Source organism: Rhinoderma darwinii, chromosome 3 (assembly GCF_050947455.1).
Source record: "Rhinoderma darwinii isolate aRhiDar2 chromosome 3, aRhiDar2.hap1, whole genome shotgun sequence".
Classification (NCBI taxonomy): domain Eukaryota; kingdom Metazoa; phylum Chordata; class Amphibia; order Anura; family Rhinodermatidae; genus Rhinoderma; species Rhinoderma darwinii.
This window is the reverse complement of record NC_134689.1, coordinates 383568031-383592395: the sequence shown is the minus strand read 5'-3', so window position 1 is coordinate 383592395 and position 24365 is coordinate 383568031. Positions and strand designations below refer to the sequence as shown.

General features: G+C 43.6%; 1 protein-coding gene across 1 annotated transcript in view; it reads right to left on the bottom strand.

Moving 5' to 3' along the window:
* Window positions 1–24365, bottom strand: part of BMP1 (bone morphogenetic protein 1) — a 102599-nt gene that overhangs the window by 5244 nt on the left and 72990 nt on the right. The window contains exons 13-19 of the mRNA XM_075858861.1: window positions 11159–11284; window positions 10862–11022; window positions 9688–9868; window positions 5988–6113; window positions 4512–4639; window positions 2663–2876; window positions 593–843 (exon numbers count right to left, since the gene is read on the bottom strand). Coding sequence (XP_075714976.1) covers window positions 593–843; window positions 2663–2876; window positions 4512–4639; window positions 5988–6113; window positions 9688–9868; window positions 10862–11022; window positions 11159–11284 — 1187 coding nt within the window. The remainder of the gene's footprint in view (window positions 1–592; window positions 844–2662; window positions 2877–4511; window positions 4640–5987; window positions 6114–9687; window positions 9869–10861; window positions 11023–11158; window positions 11285–24365) is intronic.

Sequence of the window (24365 nt, the reverse complement as noted above, 5' to 3'; positions counted from 1 at the left end):
AGAAATCAGACAGAAGACTGACTAAGTTTTCTGTCCCTTTAATTGGATTTCTTATAATTTTTCCGTTGTCAGGGATTTTCTAAAAATATATACTTTCCCTCAAAGACCATAAACAAGCAAGAGAAGGTCATTGGCAGTGGTCAGTAGGAGATTAGCGGGGTAATGTTATAAACCGCACGATTTGTGGTTTCGCTGACAATCCTAAAAGGTTAAACAGAACAAATAGTTTACTGTTTATGTTTAGCTTCTCGGCATCAGGACTATTTATTCCTAGCTTTCCTCCATAGGATTAACAATATTGTCCACTGACCCCGGCCCTTTATTGGATGCAGTACTACAATCTCAGTTTTCGATGCAGAACAGTCTAGTAACTTTTTCTAGAACTGCTGCTTACATTATTTTCCCACACACACCGTTTCTTAAAAAAAAAGTCTAATATATAGTATTAGGGTAGCCTTTTGGCCGAGAGGGGTCACAAGGATGCGACCCCTGCATGCAAGAATGGGGCATGTGAGCCTTTTTAGGGGGCAGGACAATTGTGGGAGTTTGATAAAGACACATATGAGTAATGGTCCCACACTGGCATACATACCCCTGACCCGCAGTATCTTCCCATCCTGGGGGAATTCTCACTGGGCCCATCATATATCTCTATGTAGTCGTATCCACAGTCCTGTTCCTCCTCTAGCTCAAAGCTCTGGAACACCAGCTCCACACCATAATTTCCCTCTGACTGTAGGTGCCATACACACTCTGTGGCCGCTGGGTGCACATCATCTCCAAATTTAGCATGGGAGTATAAGTCTTTAGTGCGGACTTCTGCCTGTAACGTCCCTCCACACACTGAGAAAGAAAATAATTAATTTCTTGTCAATATTTTTATATAATGTCACAATGTCTCGTAATACTACAAATCTCTGCCACAGTAACCACTTACTAAGGACCTGTTCACACCTGCGTTTGGTGTTTTAGTTGTTTTGCTCCGTCAGAGAAGCAGAATTACGAAAACACCGGAAACGCAGATTCCGTTGTACCACGGTCAACACCAGCTCCTGCCCGAACCCATTGACGTTAATGGGTTCTGTCGGGTTTCCTTTAGCGTGTCAGGGGTTTTACCGGAAACCATAGCAAAACACGCTGCGCTTTTGTTTCCAATCTTTTCGGCCAGATCTGCGACAGATTCCCCTAACTGAGCCTCTAACGAAGATGTGAACATTTAGGTGATATGGAATAGGTGGATTCGGACGGCAGCAGGAAAGTTCTTTAACCCTTTTTTGACATTTACTAACGTCATAGCCAGGAAGGACGTATGGCGTGGGCTGAAGGGGCGGAGCCCGCACTATACTCAGCAGGTATATTACAGCCGATACTTCACTGAAACGGCCAAGATTGGAGAGGACTCAGAACCTGGCCGTATAACCACTTTGATGCAGTGATAAATAGCGACCGCACAATCTAAGCCGTCAGAAAGGGGGTCTCTCCATCAGCCCATCATCCAACTCCTCCCCGCTTTGCGATTGCAGGGTGACGATGGTTGTCATTGAAGCCTGGGGGCCTACTAAAGACCACCAGGTCTGCCATCTTTGTGCTTCTTGGGGTTTAATAGCAGCCGGTTGAAAATAACATACACTGCAATACATAAATATTGCAGTGTTGGTTACCAGCAATCAAACAAATCGCTAGGGGGGCTAAAACAAAAAAATAAGCAAAAAAAAACAAAACAGTTAAATAAAAGTTTATATATATATATATATATATATATATATATATATATATATATACATACACATATATACATACATAAAAAAAATGTAATTAAAGTTTAAAAAAAAAAGTAATGTAAAAAAAAAAACATAATTGGTATCGCTGCATCCGTAAAAGTGTGAACAATTACAGTATAAATTTACCTGCACGGTGAGCGTTGTGAAAAAAATAAATAAAATTTAATTGAAAACGAAAAAAAAACTGAATAAAGTGATCAAAAAAAGTCGCATGTGCTCAAAAACAATCAAAATAAAATACCACAGCTCGCCCAGCATAAAATAAACCCTCATACCGCTCAATCAATGGAAAAATAAAAAAAAGTTACGGCTCTCAGAACATGGATGACACAAAACATTTTTTTTTTTTAACAACATTGTTTTTTCTTAGTAAAACATAAAAGAAACTATATAAATTTGATATTGCCATAACTATATTGACCCGCAGAATAAAGTTAACATGTCATTTTTACCGCATGGCGAATGCCGTGAAAACCAAACCAAAAAAAACAATGGTGAAATCCCGTTTTTTTCCCCCCATTCTACCTTCAAGATTTTTTTCCAGTTTCTTAGTACATTATATGGTAAATAAGTGGTGCAGTTAAAAACCACAACTTGTTCCGCAAAAAACAAGCCATCATACGTCTATGTCAATGGAAAAAGTTATGGCTTTTAAAAGGCGGGTAGGAAAAACTGAAAAATGGCTGTGTTTGGCAAGGGTTAAGAGAATGTCCACCCTGCCTGCAGACTAGTGTAAAACAGGAAATAGAAGACAAGGAGAAGGAGGAGATGCAGCTGCATGAGAGGGGAGGGGGAGACAGCTGATTGAGTTCAGCGCACACAGTACAGCTTGACATCTCACCAGGAACAGCTGCCCACCCCACATTTGTGACGTGTCTCACCAGTTGTCACCTCTGCCACGAATCCTTTTCTCTGCACTGAATTGTCCGATACAAATTTGAGAAACATGTGGTTTCCTGGAGCTATGAGTGGATCAGGGACCTTGCTGCCGCACAAATGCTTTAGGACAGGAGACTGAGTGTTTGTACCAGAGTAAACTTCAATGTGGTCATACAAACACTCCTGGTGGGACTCCATTTCCAGCTCTTTCACCACCTGCCAGGCAGAACAAGGAGGAAGCGTCAGATGACGAATAAGAAAACAAGCAAATGAATCAACTATGAAACACAGATTTACATCTATTAGTTCCCTAAAGTCAAGTTCCATAAACTCTGGAAAAGGAAGATCAAAGTATCAATGCTAATGAGAAGACCCCTTTCGATTTCTGTATGGAGTAGTTCATGGTACTTGCTGGTCCAGGGGTGGATTGGCAGAGTTCTGGTTAAATTCAGGAGAACCAGGCCGATCACAAAACGAGCGAATCTCGACCCGCTTCTCTTGGCAGGTGTTGGCTCTCATGACTTTCAGTGCGTAGGTTGTCGGTCTCTATTGTTATCTTGCCCGCTTGCATCAGACCATAGATAAGGCCAAAGGACTGCACCACTGGCCTCGTGATGGCATAGACGACGGGTGAACAATTGGCGCTTTCCCACTCTTTCCACAATATTGGGAAGGGGGCACTATGTGTGGGCCAGTGGCCGACAGTTTTAGGGACATTGTAAGGACAGGAGCGATGTTTGGAGATTGTATACTATTGCATTAAAAAAAATTGTAGTTCCCATTATTATATGTTTTATATTTATTTCCTTTTTCTTTCTTTTAATTTTCATTATTATATAATTTGATTATACATTTTTACGTTTAGGTTTACTCATTTGGCAGAACCGTTGCTTTAGTAACGGGAAGTTCCTCTATATGTCATAGCCATGGTGCTCTAACAATTGATATGAGTTGTTGATGTTACTGTGCCCAATTGGTTGGTTGCATTGTAAAATAGTCTCCTTTTATGTCCTATGTTTGACTCGCTCTGAATATTTGACGTCCTCCCGTCTTGACCATGGTGGTCCATGATGAACCGCTTGACGTTTATGCCTCGTTACTTATATTCTCGCCACTAGTGGTAAGAGCAGACTTTGGCTATACGGACTATACACTTCTGGTGATCTGAAGTAGCAGTGCTTTTCCCCAATGGCTACTTCCACACAGCTCGACATCCCAACACCGCCCATACTCATCTGCCATTAACGGTTATTGGCACCATGTTCTACATTGCCTTGCCGGGATTTAAATCCTACTACATATCAGCGGGCCTCTGCTGGTGGAGAAGTGTCCATTTTTCACCTCTTTTTTACAGGGTTGCTATATTAGGTGGTACCAGTAACTTAACCTGGACTGATGTAGGACCTGTATTAAAGGGGTAAGCCAGTATATCACATCACTGTGCACTTTATACTCTTTGATCCGATCCTTGAGAACCACTTTTGTAGTTATTAACCGAATCACCAGATAAAATATGTTTTTATTTTTCTACTTGGATGGAAAAAATAAACAAATTACTTTTTATTATCGCTACTTTCACCACTAGTTATTAGGTTATATATTTTTGGTATACATTGTAATTGTTTTATTTGATGCATCGGAGTAGGAATACTATTTCTTGATGTGCTTTGTATGCCACAAGCATTCCTATGTTGGCCGAGTAGGAAACGCATTGTTAAAAATGAAATGTAAATCCCACTCTTGTGCTGGTCCACTGTACTTTATAATAGTTTTGTACTTTGCTAGTGTAACCTTATGCTGCCTTTAAATACAAGTCGAAAAAATAAAATTCTGGAGGAGATCGACGCTTACCAGTTTCACTCGGTGTCCTGCGGTCGCAGTCACGAGCCATGTGCACACCTTCTTGTTGGGGTAGGTGTCTGGCCAGTTGGGGCTGGTGATGTTCTGATTACTGGCAGTCACATTGTGGTTACAGCCGGCTGGAATTAGGCAAACGAAAATTAATACCTGTGATGAGCGGAGGTGGGATAAGATCCCACAGCAGAGGATTCTGGGAGTCATTGTCTAAACAATAGGGAAATTAGGACCAATTAAAAATTGTGAATCACTTACCTTATGCATCTTTGCAGTTAAAGGGGTTCCATCAAACCTATTTAGTTTGCCCCATTAGGGCATAACTGAGAGGTGGTACCACTTTTAGAGCCCCCCTTTATTACCTAAGCAGAGAATGGACTCCAATACAGCTCTCAACCTTGTTCAACTTTAGGACATTTAAAACAATGATGGTGGGCCTGGTGTATGTATGTATGTATGTATGTATGTATGTATGTATGTATGTATGTATGTATGTATGTATGTATAGTGCATTCCCCACACTAAGAATATAGAACATTGGGAAAATTCAAATTTTTGGACCACACTGAACGGCGATCATTGTGCAATCTTAATGCCCTCTTATTGGAGGGTTGGGGTCATAGTCTAAAGCCTTGCGATCATTGCAAGTCACCCTTCACTTGCTTTCCGGAAAAATTAAGGTAAGTTACGGTAACCCACGATTTAACTGCAACCAAAAAAAAAAGTGTTTGATTGACACTAGTCTAAAAATCAAGATTTACCTTTTATTGTTAATTTAAGGTAAAAAATACGGTGTTTTTAAAAAAAAAAAAAAAAATATAAATAAATTTAGTCATTCTTTTTTTTTTTCAAGAGAAAGCAACATTTACTAACAACTCAAACACACCCCATACCCTAGTTAGTTTTCTAATATAACTTTTTAGCAGTCAAACCTATGGTATTCTGATGCAGAGCTCCAAATTCCCTGCATCGATATTATCGTATAGCTAAGGAAAACATGCTGACTAGCAGCAGCCACCACTAGAGGGAGCTTTAAAGCTTGCTGCATACTGTGTCATACATTGAATTCAATAACCCAGTATGCAGTAAGCTCATTAGCACGCTCTAGTGGTAGCCAGAATGTTATCTTTTATGTCTATGCAGGGAATTTGGAGCTCGGTATCAGAAAACCAAGCTCAAACCACTTGAAAGATTTATTAAGAAATTAAACTGCAGAGTAATATGAACTTATTTAGATTTAAGAAAAAAAATTGTTGGAGAGACCTTTACTTTAGGAGCTTAAAAGCACAGATTACGATTGTAATTCTGCGAGAACGTTCGGATCGCAGGAAGATTCACTATAATAACAGAACACTTTGTAAAGTTTTCCAGTGATAGCACCAAGTTTCCATTGAAGATGGACACATGACGAGACACAGAGGGGATGAGGAGTGACGTACACAGGAGATACACACACATTTGTGCTTAGATTACCCTCTTTGCAGTCATGCTTGTTTTCGTGCAGGGTGAATCCGCTCCGACAGCTGCAGATATAGCTACCCTGAGTATTGACACACTCGTGCTGACAACCCCCGTTATCCCGAGAACATTCATCTTTATCTGTAACACAAGGACAAGAAATCGATCAATGCAGTGAATGAGGAATTGAGGAGAACAAGAAGGGGAAAGGGGGAGAATTAGGAAAGCTCAGCACTTCCCTCCCGCCACCCTGCCACCGATACCAGCTCTGCCATTACCTGAGAAGCACAGAGGGGAGCACCAGCTAGGACCAGAGAAGCAGCTTGATGTAGTGGGAAGGGGTTCAATAAGGGAAAACGTTCAGTGGGTATCTGTCACCAACCATCACTCCGACTCCCAGTTATCATTACCTTACAGATCAGCCCCTGAGGAGTGAAGTTTTCAATAGTACCCCAATTTCCCTCCCCCATAGGCACTAATGTACTGATACTTCTTGTAAAAAACAATAAAAATAGATATTTATTTACTAAAATAATAATAAAAATGATCCTTGTAACAGTTATTTGTCGCGATACAGTTTCCACCGTTTCCAAAAGTCTCCAAAGAGCGGTGGGGGCAGACTTCTCAAATCCCTTTGGTAGGAATGTATAATGGGGTGGTGGGCAGTGAAGAGATAGACAGGGTATAGAGGTTCGGGAGGGGGAAAGGGGAGAATGACGTATACAGAATTGAGGGGGGAAAAGTTGGGGGCTTTCGTTAAGGGGAGCGAGTCTTTTTCGTTGTCCTGGTTTTCATTCGAGGACGCTTCCGGGGTAAAGCCTGATGCGGCTGCTGTTTCATTTTTTGGAGCTGTAATAACTTCTGTTTGTTCTTCTTCTCTGTAATGAGAGAGGGAGGGGAGAAGGAGAAGAGAAGAAAAAGGGGGGAGGACAGGAAGAAAAGCAGAAGTAGTAGAGGATAGCAGCATAGTAAAGGAACACAAAGGAAAGAGGAGAGAGTGAATGTACAAACATCAGGGACAAAGCAAAATAAGCAAGGGACAAAAATGTGGAAAGTGGGGATGGAAATGTACAGGCAAATAACAGCGTAAAACGGGAAGATGTCAGGGGGGGGGGCAGGGGGGGTCACGACAGGAGAAGAGAAGAACATTGGACATAAGAAAAACATGGGGATGGGATCAGTCAAAGAAAGGAGAAGGGGACTGGGATAAACATCTCCTTCTTCTGATCCACTATACAGAGTTGGCAGCTGGTTATTATCGTGCAGGGGGTCATGCAGCTTAGATGCCAAACACTGCATGCAGCCATACAAGGGAAGGGACCGGGTAGAGATCGGTCACAGATTTGTCAATACCTTTCCCCCATCTCACTATACTGGACGTCTATAGTACCACATCATATTCAATCTTGACTATACCCGATCTTGTCACTTGTATGGTTTAATTTAAAATGCAGCCGTATTAAACAATAATAGGGTAGTCAAGCTCCAAGATAGCGGCAAGTAGAGGTGATCAGATCATCAGCCATATTGCACTATAAATCTTGGACTCTGGACTACTACAGAACATAGGCAGAAAGTCGGCACCAACTCCAAATTTTAGAATTTATACACAATTATAACTTTTATTTCTACCAGAATAATTTTCTCATCTCTAGTGGAATGTAAAGGTGCCAGAAAGTGCTGGATATTCCTCTCGTGTCTATATCATCAACCCCAAGAACTAGAGCTCCTTATTCTATAGGGCTGGATAACCAACAGTGCACCTTTTCTTTATCCATGTAAGCTTTAAAGGGGACCTGTTACCCCTCCTGACATGTCTAATTTAGTTGATACTTGTATTCCCCATGAAATACCAATTCTGAAGCATTTTTTCTTAGAACTCTGTGTTGGGCCATACCTCTTTTATTCCTCCTGGAAATGTAAAAATAAACTGACAACTGGCAGTTACCATTCCCCTTGTCAACAGCTTGTGCCCCTACACAATCTGAAAATGTCAGCACTGATTGGACAATGTCAGTGTGTAAGGACACGCCCTATTAACAAGGAGAACACCCAGTTCCTTCTATGGATCATTGGGGTTCCAGGAACTTTAGTGTTTTAGGACATGACATAGGACATAACATAAAACACTTTGTTTGCTGGCGATATACATAGGCTGGTGGCAGGATGGTAGTCATTCCATAGAAAAAAAGGGTGTATTAAAAAGGTGTTGTACATCTTTGACAGTGATTGACTTAAAAACTATGTCTACCTTCACAACCAAATTTTCTATATTGTCTCAATGCATCTAAAATAAAAAATGAAGCAACTTTGCAATAGGTCTTGATTTAAAATATCCTACCATTTTGTTTCTATAGCTTCTATGCAGACTACATGTCTCCATGGTAACAGACAACAAACTCGGTGTAGTCTGACCCTGCAGTCATATTTGATTCTCTCTGTTCTCTTCTTCCTGCCAACTTACCAAATGTACATTAGCAAAAAGTAGGGGACAAATGAAAGGAAGTGTGATCACACTAGACAGTTTTTGTCTATATTCATGGAACCACATAGGCCTGCTTAGGAGAACATTTTAACTCTATAAAAGTAGGGTGTGCGGCTGTAAGGATGGAACTGTACAAAAACGAGGGAGTATGTTTGCAAGTAGAAACGACTTAACAGCTTTCTTACTTCAGGGAATACATGATTATTTAAGTTGTTTTCTATTATCATATATATTAATCTGGGAAGACGCAGCATGTAGTAGTATTCAATCACACAAACACACACACACACACACACACACACACACACATATATTTGTGTGTGTGATTTAGCAGCAGTCCTTATATGCTGCACTTTTACAAGTTGCCGTCCATCAGCTCCCTGCTCCACCGTTTATTCGTTAGGCCTGCAGTCTAGAAGGCGACAGGACAGGATTCCTGTGCAGCCCGGCACCATAACATTACTGCATCGCGTCGGCCTAAGCAAAGGTTCCAACTCGGCATCTTATTGGCTGCAGGCCTAACGTGGCGTAGGAGGCTTTGCAGCTCCATTCATTGCAGAAATGGGGCTAGGTGAGTACAAGTTTTTTTTTGGGGGGGGGGGGGGGCACTATCTGCAGGGGGGTGCGGACCTATCTACAAGGGTGTGTGTGTGTCACCATGTACAGAGGGCACTATGTGGCACGATCTACAAAAGGGGAATGGGAGTATGGCACTATCTACAGAGGGCACTGTTTAGCACAATCTACAGGGTGGTTGACCGGTCTAAAAAGGGCACTCTGTGGCACTATCTACAGGGGGCTATAGCTACGCTACTGGTAGAAGGTATGGAGTATGAGAGCGTGTGCCAAAATAATTCTGCACTGGGCACACCCTAGCCTAAGGCCAGCCCTGTATGGCACACAAGTACCAGTCTGAGGCTTTTGCTGGGAGTTAGCAGATTGGTTATCCCAAGTGCTGAAACAGGAATCTCATGAAAAATTAAACGGTTCTAAATCATGACGCGACTGGTTCTGTATTGTGTGATGCACTGAACGATCAAGTAATATCAGTATAGCGTCTGTATCCAGAAAGAAATTATAGATTCTCCAAGCAAAGCAGAAGGTTGAGCTGACATAAAGCCAAGCAAAGGTTATTAACCTGTCCCGTAGAGAGTACCCAGTAGTGCCCCCACCCTCAGCGGTAAACAGGCAGGTAGGATGGGGAGAAGAGCGTGCAGGGAGGAGGCTCACCTGAGTAGTAAGTAGCCTTGAACCCTTTCTTTGATACAGTGTTGTCAGACTTGAACTCTATACGCATGTTGTTGTACTGTGAACTGATCACTGGGGGGAGCTCTTGACCACAGAACTTTCCGAGAAGTTTTGAATCTGATGTCAAACCGCTACGAACTTCCACGTAATCATATTTGCAGACCTGGTGGGAGCAGACATAGATAATAAGAAGCAGAGTCCAAAAATATATCACAGTGATGAGGTAAAAGGTCTATATATATATATATATATATATATATATATATATATATATATTCATAAATAAAAAGTAAACACTGTATATTGCAGATTTTTCGTTTCTAGTGCACATAAAGTACAAAGCCTACAGGCATAAAAGTATATACCATACAAAAAGACCATGCGGCTGCTACGCGGTCCTTGGGGAAAGAGGACCCAAGCCATGGTTGGTCCCATCCCTTTGCTACTGGGTTGCTCCAGTGGAACTGCACGATTAGCAAACATGGGGGTGGGGAATTGTCATGGAAAGGAGGTGTAAAAAAACACCAGACCTTTCTGTCCGGAGAGGCAAAACGGGACCAAGGGGCCCCTTTTGATCTTTGCTATGTGGCCCCCTCTCTTCTATCTATGCCATTCGTTACAGGTTAAGAGTTAAGACAGCATAATTCAATAGGAAAATCTGGTAATATTGGTAGCGTACCTCAACTCTTAAAGTTTTACAGTTTAAAACGACATTTAATTTTATAGGGATTTTGACTTGCATAGATCTCTATTCACAGCGAAAGCTGCTTTGAAAATTCTGCAGGTTTTATTGGATAAACACCGCAGTTAAGTAGCAGTCAGATATGTGATCTAAATTTGGGGGCCCCACAATGCACTGCTCTCTTAACAGATACCAATAAAATTTCAAATTTAGCTTTGGTCATGAACGGAGAAGAAAATATTGGGCAACTCAAAAATCACTGCAAAATAGGTTACAAAACATGTGGAGTTAAAGAATAACTCGGGAGTCGGATATTGGGGTAAATTGTAATTATAAGATCTTCGGAACCGCAGACCCACGAGTGGAAGGGGTTGTGGAACAGTGGGTACCGCTCAGCAGTCTGGGTAAAATGTAATTTTACATTCAGTAAAGAAAGGTGTAGACACAACATAGCTGCAGCAGTTTAACACTTACATCGTTGCCTTCAGTCTCAAAATGTTGGAAGGTGAGTGTGATGCGAAATTGCGTGGGTGCCACCAGCTGCCAGACACAGTTCTTGTTGGGTGGATACTCCTTGGGAAAGCCGGGGCTGCTGATGGTGCCATTGAGTTTGGTTAAGAAGCCGCCACAGGTTGCTGCAAAATAGAAGAACATTGAGGAGGGTGCCAGACAAAATGCAATGGTGGGGTATAAGGGACTATGTAAAAAAAACTGTACAGGATACCCCTACCAAGAGTGAGGAAGACAAGAGAATAGTTTAGCACATTTCACCTGCACAGGATTTCTTGTCTGGAGCAAGCTCATAACCTGGCTCACAAGCACATTTATAGCTGCCGAGCGTGTTCACACAGCGCTGCGCGCAGCCGCCTTTATTAGGTCGGGAACATTCATCCACCTCTGAGGGCAAAAGGTAAAAAAACATTAAAACTTAGTAACAACTGGCAGCAAAAAACACAAAAATAAAAGGCAATTCCATCCATAATAAACAATTTCATCATTGCTATTCAATTTCAGATTAATAACAACCAATCCGTTCCTATGCAGGAAGTTGTCACAGCCCAGCCCCTGTTAAGGGTATGTTCACATGGAGGAATTTTCCTCCTCCTGAGTGAGCAATGCACTTTGTAGCCACTCTTCGCTGCAGCTAATAGACGGGGGTTCAGGTTCCTAACAGGGTCCCCTCTATTAACTCAGCTCCCCTTGGGTGCTGTAGAGGTAGTTGTGATACTTGGAACCTGTAACTTGGTGACCACTATACAGCATCCCTAAAATCTGTGCGTCACAGTTACCCAAAGGGGTTCAGGAGCTTGACAAGACACCACAGCCCCTTAGTTCCAGGAATGAGTGAAGGTCCTAGGAAAAATCTCCTTAGGCCCAGTTCACACAGTTTTTTTACAGGCAGAAAATTCTGGCTGGAATAATCAGCTCTGGCTTTTTTTAAGTGGTTTTGCAACACATGCTTTTTTGACGTGGTTTTTGAGTTGTTTTTTTTTTTTTACCAATTTTTTCTACAGGCAAAGCGTTTTGCGTCAAAAAAGGCCGTGGCCGTTTGCAGCGTTTTTCTCCGTTCCCCATTGATTTCAATGACGTTTTTTTGACATGGAAAACGCTTCAAGATAGGCTATGTCGCTTCTTTTTCCCCACAAGCGTTTTATTCCGCTAGTGGGAAAAAAAACGCCTCCACCTCCGAATAAAATCAATGGGAGCTGTTTTCGGACGTTTTTTGGCCCGGTTTCCGCGAACAGGGCCATAATCTTTTAACATGCCAAAGTAATGCTTACAGTGGACTTCCCCTTTAAATGAACACGAAGACCTCATAGTTTTGTGGTTACACCCGTTGGTGAGATTTTCTTTTCTTCCATAATGACATCACCTTTAAGATCAACGCTTATGAAACATTGTTGGCTAGAGTCATAGTGGTCAATGAACTTCCTGGAAATATCACCACAAGAATTTCAAAAGTCACAAGTCTCCCATGACCAGGCCACTAATCCTAGGCCCAAACTCTCATAGATGAGCTACAAAATGTTCCAGCTAAAAAAAAAAAATGAGGTGTTGTTATCTGCAAAACGCCAAGATTATCCACATTTTGTAAATTAACCCCTTAATTTTGGTCTGGAGGGACACAGGGAATTTTCTTTCACTTTATGTCACTGCATTCGCACAGCTGTAACTTTTTTTTTGTAGTAAGAAGTTGTATTATTTAATAGTACCATTTAAAAAAAAAAAAAGGCACATATCTTGGAATTTAACTTTTCTTAAAACATTTTTCGGAGGTTGAATAGGGGAATTTATAAAAAAATATAATAAAAAATAAAAATAAATCCTCCGACATTTTATTTTGCATTTTATTACGCCATTTACTGTGCAATATAAATGATCTGTTAACTTTATTTTTTTGATTGCTACATTTACCAAAAATGTATCTTTGTTAGTTTTTATGGGAAAAATGTTTATTCTTTTTTTTTTTTTTTAACGTTTTTAAAGTTTATTTAACTTTTTAGTCTTTTTAGTCTACTAGCGGACTTTTGCTTGTAAATTTTACTTTTCAGAAATGATGCATTATAACCGTAAAAAACTGCCATGCACCTATTAGGCCATGCCTTATATGGCAGTCATAGGGACCTTTCTTAGGCCCCTCGCTGCCATATCGAACACTCAGCCCCTGCCGATAGAGGTTGGTGATTGGAAGGTAGAAGGAAGCCCTCCCTATTTTTGATTTCTTAAATGCCGCAGTCCGTATTGAGCACTGCATCTAAGGGGTTAAAAGGCCAATATCGAAGTTATTGTACATTTATTAACAGCCCCTGGCAACTGGAGGTACACGTTAAAGGAGTTTTTAACGAAAAAAGACAAAACATAAGATAATGAGTTACTAAATAATATAAACCTCATTTATATCACATTGTAGATATGTGTGTCCTTGGACGTAGCCATGGTAACCAGAATGAAAAAACATCCTCGTTTTACCTTGCTAGCAGCATTTAGAGACATTGAGAACAGTTTAATATAAACCGGTTTTGTTTTTTTTTTACAAAAAACAGATCAGGACAACTTTAAGTTAACTCCTTCTACTCCACTTGTCTTTGCTTGCAAGGTGGGGTTATGGGGTAATGGGAAAATCGTTACGATTATAGTAAAAAAAACAAAAAACGCTTTCCAATTTAGCATATCCAATGCCAAAAATGGGAAACTAATTGTGCTAGAATAAAACATTATCACCTATCCACAGAATAGGTGATAATTGTCTGATTGCTCGGCACCCCACCGATTGCGAGAGTGGTGGTCCCGAAACTCCGTTCCTACATTGAATGGAGTGACTTGAGAATGCATGCTGCCGCTCCGTTCAAAGTCTATGGGAATGACGGAAACAGTGAAGCACAGTAATAATCGTGTAATGGAGAAAGAGAAGGCTGGCACTGCCCTATTTCAGACACAACAAAATCACTGCACAAAGTCCCTTGTTAGGTTAGCACACGTGGAGTACATCTGTCAAGTTGATGCCCACGGGGTGCTCATCGGTAGAAAACAGCACGTAAATAACTTGAATGAAGATAGTAGAAATACGAGGCACTCACCGTCTGTGGCAATAAAAAAGATTTATTGAAAAAATGATCTCTGTCTGTTAGATGTGGAAATGCCTACGACCGTTTCACGCTACAAGCGATTTATAAAGGCCATCACGTCACTTCCCCTTTGCTCCTTTTGTATTGTGCTCATCAAGAATATGTGTGATTCGTTTAATCCCTCAAAGGTAGCAAAGTGTGCACAGTAATGCATAATAAACAGCAGAGTAATACAATATAACAAAAGCACACTCTACACATTAAATACAAGAAGAAATATAACAACATTCAAATTAAAAAGGAACGGAGATCGTTGCGGTCTTTAAGACCCATTGGTCCCAGTGCCTTAGTGTTTAAAATAATCGCAGCCCCCCTTTGCAATAGGGTACAATGTCTGTCACCCCCTGATGAATCTGGTTTTATCTGAACGATGCCTGCGAAATGCATACCACGATAGTCATTGCCATGGCACTCATTCATATGCTGCATAAGACTTGGACAGCCCTTACCTGTGTCTAGGGAACGTACATGCTCGCCAAATCGCTTTTGCATTTGGCGAATAGTTTTACCTATGTAAAATCTCTGACAAGGGCAAAAAATTACATAAACTACATATTGTGTCTTGCAGGTAATCAAATCTTCAATACAAAACATACAGCCCCCTATCCTAAGGTACCTCGCGCGTAAAAGAGGATTGCAAAGATCTGCACTGACCGCATCTATGGTTGCCCTTTCTGATGATAACCAGTCTCCGGTTTCAGTACTAGATGTAAACCTCCCCTCAACCAATATGTCCTTCAAATTCTGACACCTACGGAAGGAAACAATTGGACGTCCGGTTGCGACCTCCGCGAGCAGATGATCGCTCTCAACCAGATGCCAATTGTTATTAATACTAGAACGAATAACATCGCTCATCGGACTAAAACCGAAGGATAATACAAATTGCTTACTATCCTTATTGATATTTTTATTTCCACGTTTAGATTTTAATAAAGAGAGTTGACTCTTCTTATTAGCTCTTGCAAATGATCCTGAAATGAGATGTGGTGGGTAACCTCGGTTAAGTAATCTTTGACTTAGTTCTTCAGACTGTTTGAAGAACATGTCATCATGATTGTTAATTCTTCTTAATCTCAAAAATTGAGCATATGGGAGGGACCGCATAATGTGACTGGGGTGGTAACTGTCAAACCTAAGTAGTGTATTTGTTGCAGTTGGTTTCCGATAACCCCTAGAGTTTGCAGTCGACCCTCACTTACACGTACATCTAAAAACACAATCTCCTGGTCTCCAAATCTATGAGTAAAATGCATGTTCATGTCATTTTTATTGAGGTACTCCGTAAATTGTAAAAATTCCTCATGAGTTCCAGACCATACTATGAATAGGTCATCTATATAGCGTAAGAAAATTTGTAGATATTTGGCAAAAGGGTTAGATACATTATAAATGAACACTCGTTCCAGTTCAGCCAGGAATAGATTCGCAAAGGTGGGGGCCACCGGGGTCCCCATAGCCGTACCGGCTATCTGGCGATACAACTGTCCATCGAATTGGAAAGAGTTATGATTGAGAACGAAACATAGTGCCTCACAAATGTACTGAGAAATGTGGGGATCTCCTTTTGTATAGCCCAATTGATGACCAACAGCCTGTACACCCGCATCCTGCGATTATTTTAAAAACTGAGACACTGGGACCAATGGGTCTTAATGACCGCAACGATCTCAGTTCCCTTTTAATTTTTTTTTTTTTTAACATTCCATTTTTATTGAAATTTCTCAAATACAAAAACATTTGTAACAAACAATCGGTACATTGGAATTCTTATGTCACATTAATTCTGATAGCAAGGTCCAATAATTTCAAGAAAACTGAACAAATAACCAAAAAGGAGGGATCAGGCAAAGGAAGGAAGGGGAAGGGAAGGGGAAGGAGGGGGAACTGGGGGTACAGGAGCTACATCGACTGCCACTTTGTTATACAGTATCAAAAGTTTGGATGTGAGTAGAACATGGCATACTAGGAGTCGAAAAACAGGCGGAACCCTCTCCAAAGACAGAAGAGCCAGGGCGGGATCCTTAGCTATGGGTATTCCTGTAACCGCCAAAAGTAATTAGAAAACTTTGTTCCAAAAAGAGGAAATAAGGGGACAACCCCAAAATATATGGTAGATCGCACCAACCTAGCCGCAAAGGCGCCAACATATATCAGATGACTGAGGATAGATCCTAGCCAATTTAAAGGGAGTATAATACCACCTCATTAAAACCTTATGAAAAACTTCCAAAAGATTCATGCAAACAGAAGATTTCAAAGTCCACTTAAGCGCGGTTTCCCATTGTGCCAGGGTAAATGTTTTATCTAGATCTCTTTCCCAATTCAAAAAATGAGCTCGCCGGGAAATCTCCACGTCCCCATTCAAAGTGTCATAAATTCGACCTGTAAGGTTCACAACTCCCCAACCAGACCCAGAAAGGAGAGTACCAGTGAATAAAGGCAAATCGAAGTCCAACAAAGGCGAACTAGCCAAATAAGACTTCATCTGGTTATATTTATAAATATATGTCTATCCGAGATATGAAACTTCTCCCGTAGTCCTGAGAAGGACCTGATTCTCTTCCCAGAAAATAAAATCAGAAACAAAATGAATGCCTGCTGCAGGCCAATGTCTAATGCCCAGATTAGGAATCAACACTTCCAAAACTCCCACCGGTATCTGAACCAGACTGCCCCCAGGAACCCTAGAGGGCTGTGAAAGAAAATAAAGCCAGCTCTGCAAGGAAACCTTTACAGTGGGAACACTGGGAAGAGGAAGATCAGGTTTTAAGGCATAGGCTAATAAGACATTAGACAGAGGCTGACCACCCATTAGGTAGTATTCAATTGAAGGCCAACTAGAACCATTAGAGGGGTAAAACCACTTCTCAGATTGCTTTATCACTAACGCTCTATGATAGTTCAACAGATTAGGGACTCCCATACCGCCTCTATTTTTCCGGATCATAAGAATAGACGTCGCCACCCTGGGCTTCTTAACCCCCCCCCCCCCCACAAGAAGATGCTGAGTTGTTTTTGGAATTTAGAGAGCCATGAAAACGGCATTGGGATTGTCAATGTCCGTAAAAAATACAGAATCTTGGGCAGTATGAACATTTTATAACAAACATTGCGACCTAACCAAGATGGGTCATGCTTAGAAATTTGGTCCAATTCTTCTTGTAAAGAAAACAAAAGAGGCTCAAGATTAAGTTTAGGAAGCCTGGACAGAGAAAAAATAATTTGAATCCCCAGGGAAGGAATGGAGGAGCTTTCCGACTTAAATGGGAATTCATTTTGTATAGACTGTTTTAAAGCAGAGTTAAGAGCGAGCCCAAGTATCTGAGACTTGGAGGCATTCACTTTATAATAAGAAATTAAACCAAAACTTGAAATAATATGAGATATTTCCCTCAAAGATGGCAAAGGATCAGTAATAGTTAAGATGATATCATCTGCAAATAACCCAATCTTATGTTGTCTAAACCCCACAGCAATACCTCGTATAAGTAAATTAGAGCGTATAGATTCTGCAAGGGGTTCCATCACTAACGTGAATAGCAGGGGAGATAGCGGACACCCCTGTCTAGTCCCATTGGTAATATGGAAGGGAGTAGAAACGAAACCATTAGAAAGGACCTTAGCAGTAGGTAATGTATACAGCGCTTGTATGGCTTTAAATATATTTCCCATAAATCCAAACTTAGTCAAGATTGAGAAAGCAAAACCCCAGTGGATTCTATCAAACGCCTTCTCTGCATCCAGAGTAAGGAGGAGAGAAGGCGCTCGAGTCTGTCCCACCCTAGCTATGACATCAATTATTCGTTGTGTACCATCAGGAGCCTGCCGTCCCTTTATGAAACCAACCTGATCGGAGTGTACTATATATAGTAGGCAGGATATCTAATGAACGGATAGCAAGAAGTTTGGCACAAAGTTTAGTATCGCAATTAAGAAGGCCAAAAATTAGCTGGGATTGTAGGGGATTTTCATGGTTTAGGAATTGTCACTATCGTGGCTTGAAGCATCTCTTGGGGCATACTAACCTCAGACATCGCCTTATTAAAGACTGAGATTAGGTGGGGTGAGAGAATGGAGTCGAAGGCACGATAGTATTCGTTAGAAAAGCCATCAGGCCCAGGGGATTTATTAGCTTTGGATAGATTAATTATTTTGGAAACTTCCATGTGAGAAATGGGGGCGCTCAAAAGAGATAATTGTTCCTGAGAGATAGAAGGTAATTGAACCGAATCCAAACAGGTCTTTATATCTATATCCGTGGGTTGCGGGGTAGTAGGGTCTGACTGCAAATTATACAATTTAGAATAATAGGAGCTATATTGATCCGCTATTGCCTAGGGGTTAATAATTTTAGAACCGTCTTTCAGGGATTCTAAATGGGTTATTTTAGATTTTAGCTGACGTTGTTTAATTCTACGCGCCATCAGTTTACTGGCTTTATTGTAGGAGGTATAATAGTTCAGCCGTAAGGAAGTAATCTTTTTATCAAATTCATCTAAAAGGAGGGCCTTTAAATTACGTCTTAGGATCATAAGTTTATCGTGCAGGGAAGGTAACTTATTTTGTTGAAGTTCTTGTTCCACAGAACGCATGTCAGATAATAAAGACTCCATATTGGCCATTTTCAATTTTTTATACCGCGTCCCTTGTTGTATCAAAAATCCCCTCATGACAGCCTTATGGGCATTCCATAAAGTAAAGGGACACACATCTGGGGAACCATTCAGCAGAAAATATTCCTGCAATTGGGAGTAAATCTTTTCCTTATATTTGGGAAGACCAAGGAGAAAATTATTGACACGCCATGAAAAACCAGGAGAAGGGACATGGCCTAACGAAAACAGGAGATATGTTGGAGCATGATCTGACCATGTTATTTGTCCTATCTCAGAAGATTTAATTCCCGGAATAGAGCCCCTATCCACGAAAAAGAAATCTATTCTAGAAAAGGAACGATGTCTCGTAGAATAGAAAGTAAATTCTCTAGAAGAAGAATTCATACAGCGAAACGTATCATATAAATCTTCCTTGAGTAACCATGGAGATAAAGTCGGGGGAGATCTTCTGTCCGGATTAGTAGAGTCCCACTGAGCGTCAGGTATAATTGTTAGGGATCTGCCAGGTACTTCATCTAGCTATACTCCTGGGATTAATCAATCCACACCTGAGGCCAGACCTGCTCGACTGACACCATCTCCCACCAACCAGGGTGGCAGGCTCAGGAGTGGGAGAGCCTATCGCGGCCTGGTCTCTCGGAGTTAGCTCCGCCCCCTGCCCTTTATTACCTGCCCTGTGCTCTCCCTCAGTGCTTGTAATTCTTTTGGATTCCTGGCCCCACTGCTGCTTGCTCCAGCCTGCTTCTGCCGTGCTTCTGCCTTGCTGCAGTTCTGCTTGACCTGCTTGCTTGCCCTGGCTTGCTTCTGTCTCCGTGCCTGCTCGGGTGTACTCACTTCGTCCTGGTCCTGACTGTTCGTTCGCCGCCCCGTTTCCTCGTGGCGTTCCGTGGCTACTGCCCCTTCCCTTGCGTGTTCCCTGTTTGTCTTCCTGTGCACTTAGCCAGCGTAGGGACCGCCGCCCAGTTGTACCTCGTCGCCTAGGGCGGGTCGTTGCAAGTAGGCAGGGACAGGGCGGTGGGTAGATTAGGGCTCACTTTCCCTTCACCTCCTTCCTGCCATTACATAATTACAAGCCCTTACCTAGTCTACCATTTCTCCTACGCTGACGCTATCATGGACCCCCTTGAGACCCTGACCCAGCAGATGCAGGGCCTCTCCCTACAGGTCCAGGCCCTGGCCCAAAGGGTCAATCAGGGTGACGCTGCTTTAGTAGTACCCCTCACCTCACCTCTAGAACCCGACCTCAAGTTACCTGACCGGTTTTCAGGGGACCGTAAGACGTTTCTCTCCTTCCGGGAGAGTTGCAGACTGTATTTCCGCCTAAAGCCCCACTCCTCAGGTTCCGAGAACCAGCGGGTGGGTATCATCATATCCCGACTCCAGGAAGGGCCCCAAGAGTGGGCCTTCTCCTTGGCTCCTGACGCCCCTGAACTTTCCTCTGTTGATCGTTTTTTCTCTGCCCTCGGACTCATTTACGACGAGACTGACAGGACTGCTTTAGCCGAGAGTCAGCTGGTGACCTTACGTCAGGGTAGGAGACCGGTTGAGGAATACTGTTCTGATTTTAGGAAGTGGTGCGTAGCTTCTCAGTGGAACGATCCGGCCCTAAGGTGCCAGTTTAGGTTAGGATTATCTGACGCCCTGAAGGATCTGCTGGTTAGCTACCCCTCGCCTGACTCCCTTGACCAGGTTATGGCCCTAGCAGTACGACTTGACCGACGTCTCAGGGAACGTCAGCTAGAACGCTTCAGTGTGCTCCCCTCTGACTTTTCTGCGATTCCCCCCGAGGTCCCGTCTCCTCGCCCCTCCACGGAGGACTCGGAGGTACCTATGCAACTCGGGGCCTCCATGTCCCCTCGACAACGTAGAGAGTTTCGCAGAATGAATGGTCTCTGCTTCTACTGTGGGGACGACAAGCATCTACTGAACACCTGTCCCAGGCGCAAGAATAAGAAGCCGGAAAACTTCCGCGCCTAAGTGATCATCGGGGAGGTCACTTGGGCGCACAGGTATTTCCCGTTAATGTGAAACGCAATAAAATTTTGCTTCCCTTTCAGGTCTCGTTTGCTGGCCGGTCTGCCACGGGCAGTGCTTTCGTGGATTCTGGCTCATCTGCTAATATCATGTCTGTGGATTTTGCTATGTCTCTAAAGATGCCTTGTATTGATTTACCTTATCCCATCCCTGTAGTAGGAATCGACTCAACCCCCCTTGCTAATGGTTATTTTACTCAGCATACTCCTGTTTTTGAACTCCTGGTTGGCTCCATGCATTTGGAGCAGTGCTCTGTACTGGTGATGCAGGGATTATCGTCTGATCTGGTATTAGGTCTTCCCTGGTTGCAGTTGCATAATCCCACATTTGATTGGAATACTGGGGATCTCACCAAATGGGGTAATGAATGTCTTATGTCATGTCTTTCTGTTAACTCTATTTCTCCCCGGGAGGAGGTAAACACGCTTCCTGAGTTTGTTCAGGACTTCGCCGATGTGTTTTCTAAGGAGGCCTCCGAGGTGTTGCCCCCCCATAGAGATTACGATTGTGCTATCGATTTGGTGCCTGGTGCCAAGCTTCCTAAGGGTAGGATATTTAATCTTTCATGTCCTGAACGTGAAGCGATGAGGGTGTATATCCAAGAATGCCTGGCCAAGGGTTTCATTCGCCCCTCGACTTCTCCTGTAGGTGCTGGCTTCTTCTTCGTGGGGAAGAAGGATGGTGGTCTTAGGCCGTGCATTGATTATCGTAACCTGAATAAGGTCACCGTAAGGAACCAGTACCCACTTCCTTTGATTCCGGATCTTTTTAATCAGGTTCAGGGAGCCCAATGGTTTTCTAAGTTCGATCTACGGGGGGCATATAACCTTATCCGCATCAAAGAGGGGGATGAGTGGAAAACTGCGTTCAACACACCCGAGGGTCATTTCGAATACCTGGTCATGCCCTTTGGGTTGTGTAATGCCCCTGCTGTCTTCCAGAATTTTATTAATGAAATCCTGAGAGAGTACCTGGGTAATTTTCTTGTTGTGTACCTTGATGACATACTGGTGTTTTCCAAGGACTGGTCCTCCCACGTGGAGCATGTCAGGAAGGTGCTCCAGGTCCTTCGGGAGAATAATCTGTTTGCTAAGACTGAAAAATGTGTCTTTGGGGTACAGGAGATACCATTTTTAGGGCAAATCCTCACTCCTCATGAATTCCGCATGGACCCTGCCAAGGTTCAAGCTGTGGCGGAATGGGTCCAACCTGCCTCCCTTAAGGCGTTACAGTGTTTTTTAGGGTTCGTCAACTATTACAGGAGATTTATTGCCAACTTCTCGGTCGTCGCTAAGCCTCTTACGGACCTTACCCGCAAGGGTGCCGATGTCCTCCATTGGCCCCCTGAGGCCGTCCAGGCCTTTGAGACTCTCAAGAAGTGCTTTATCTCGGCCCCCGTGCTGATTCAGCCCAACCAAGAGGAGCCATTTATTGTGGAGGTTGACGCTTCCGAGGTGGGAGTGGGGGCCGTCTTGTCCCAGGGTACCAGCTCCCTCACCCATCTCCGCCCCTGTGCTTACTTCTCTAGGAAGTTTTCGCCCACGGAGAGTAACTATGATATTGGTAACCGCGAACTTCTAGCCATTAAATGGGCTTTTGAGGAGTGGCGGCACTTCCTGGAGGGGGCCAGACACCAGGTAACGGTCCTTACGGATCACAAGAATCTGGTTTTCCTAGAATCGGCCCGGAGGCTTAATCCTAGACAAGCTCGGTGGGCACTATTCTTTACCAGATTTAATTTCTTGGTTACCTATAGGGCTGGGTCCAAGAATATTAAGGCTGACGCTCTGTCACGTAGTTTCATGGCCAATCCTCCTTCCGAGAAGGATCCCGCTTGTATTTTACCCCCTGGTATAATCGTCTCTGCCACGGATTCTGATTTAGCTTCTGATATCGCGGCTGATCAGGGTGCAGCTCCCGGGAACGTCCCTGGGGACAAACTGTTTGTTCCCCTGCAATACCGGCTGAGGGTACTCAGGGAAAACCATGACTCCGCTCTATCTGGTCATCCTGGCATCTTGGGCACCAAACACCTCATTACCAGAAACTATTGGTGGCCTGGGTTGCCTAAAGATGTTAGGGCTTACGTCGCCGCTTGTGAGGTTTGCGCTAGGTCCAAAACCCCTAGGTCCCGACCTGCGGGCCTACTACGTTCCTTGCCCATTCCCCAGAGACCTTGGACCCATATCTCCATGGATTTTATCACCGATTTGCCTCCATCTCAGGGCAAGTCGGTGGTGTGGGTGGTAGTCGACCGCTTCAGCAAGATGTGCCACTTTGTGCCCCTTAAGAAGCTACCTAACGCCAAGACGTTAGCTTCTTTGTTTGTGAAACACATCCTGCGTCTCCATGGGGCCCCAGTCAATATCGTTTCTGACAGAGGGGTACAATTTGTTTCCTTATTTTGGAGAGCTTTTTGTAAAAAGTTGGAGATTGATCTGTCCTTCTCCTCCGCCTTCCATCCCGAAACTAATGGCCAAACGGAAAGGACCAACCAATCCCTGGAACAATATTTAAGGTGTTTCATCTCTGACTGTCAATTCGATTGGGTCTCATTCCTTCCCCTTGCTGAATTTTCCCTGAATAACCGGGTCAGTAACTCGTCAGGGGTCTCCCCGTTTTTCTGTAATTTCGGGTTTAACCCAAGGTTCTCCTCCGTCTCCCCTGGTTGTTCCAATAATCCTGAGGTAGAGGAGGTTCATCGGGAACTGTGCACTGTCTGGGCCCAGGTTCAGAAGAACCTAGAGGCGTCCCAGAGCGCACAAAAGGTTCAGGCGGATAGTAGACGTTCTGCTAACCCCCGGTTTGTCGTCGGGGATTTGGTCTGGTTGTCGTCCAGGAACTTGCGCCTTAAGGTCCCGTCCAGGAAGTTCGCTCCCCGATTTATTGGACCTTATAAGATCATTGAAGTCCTCAACCCTGTATCCTTCCGTCTGGAGCTCCCCCCATCCTTTCGCATACATGACGTCTTCCATGCCTCCCTCCTTAAACGCTGCTCCCCGTCCTGGTCCCCCTCGAGGATACCTCCTGTTCCCGTTCTCACCCCTGAGGGGGTGGAATTCGAGGTGGCCAAGATTATGGACAGTAGGATGGTCCAGGGCGCCCTCCAGTACCTGGTCCATTGGAGAGGATACGGGCCGGAGGAGAGGACTTGGGTACCTGCCCGTGATGTTCACGCTGGGGTATTGATCAGGAGGTTCCACCTCCTCTTCCCCACTAAACCGGGTCCCCTTAGTAAGGGTCCGGTGGCCCCTCATAAAAGGGGGAGTACTGTTAGGGATCTGCCAGGTACTTCATCTAGCTATACTCCTGGGATTAATCAATCCACACCTGAGGCCAGACCTGCTCGACTGACACCATCTCCCACCAACCAGGGTGGCAGGCTCAGGAGTGGGAGAGCCTATCGCGGCCTGGTCTCTCGGAGTTAGCTCCGCCCCCTGCCCTTTATTACCTGCCCTGTGCTCTCCCTCAGTGCTTGTAATTCTTTTGGATTCCTGGCCCCACTGCTGCTTGCTCCAGCCTGCTTGTGCCGTGCTTCTGCCTTGCTGCAGTTCTGCTTGACCTGCTTGCTTGCCCTGGCTTGCTTCTGTCTCCGTGCCTGCTCGGGTGTACTCACTTCGTCCTGGTCCTGACTGTTCGTTCGCCGCCCCGTTTCCTCGTGGCGTTCCGTGGCTACTGCCCCTTCCCTTGCGTGTTCCC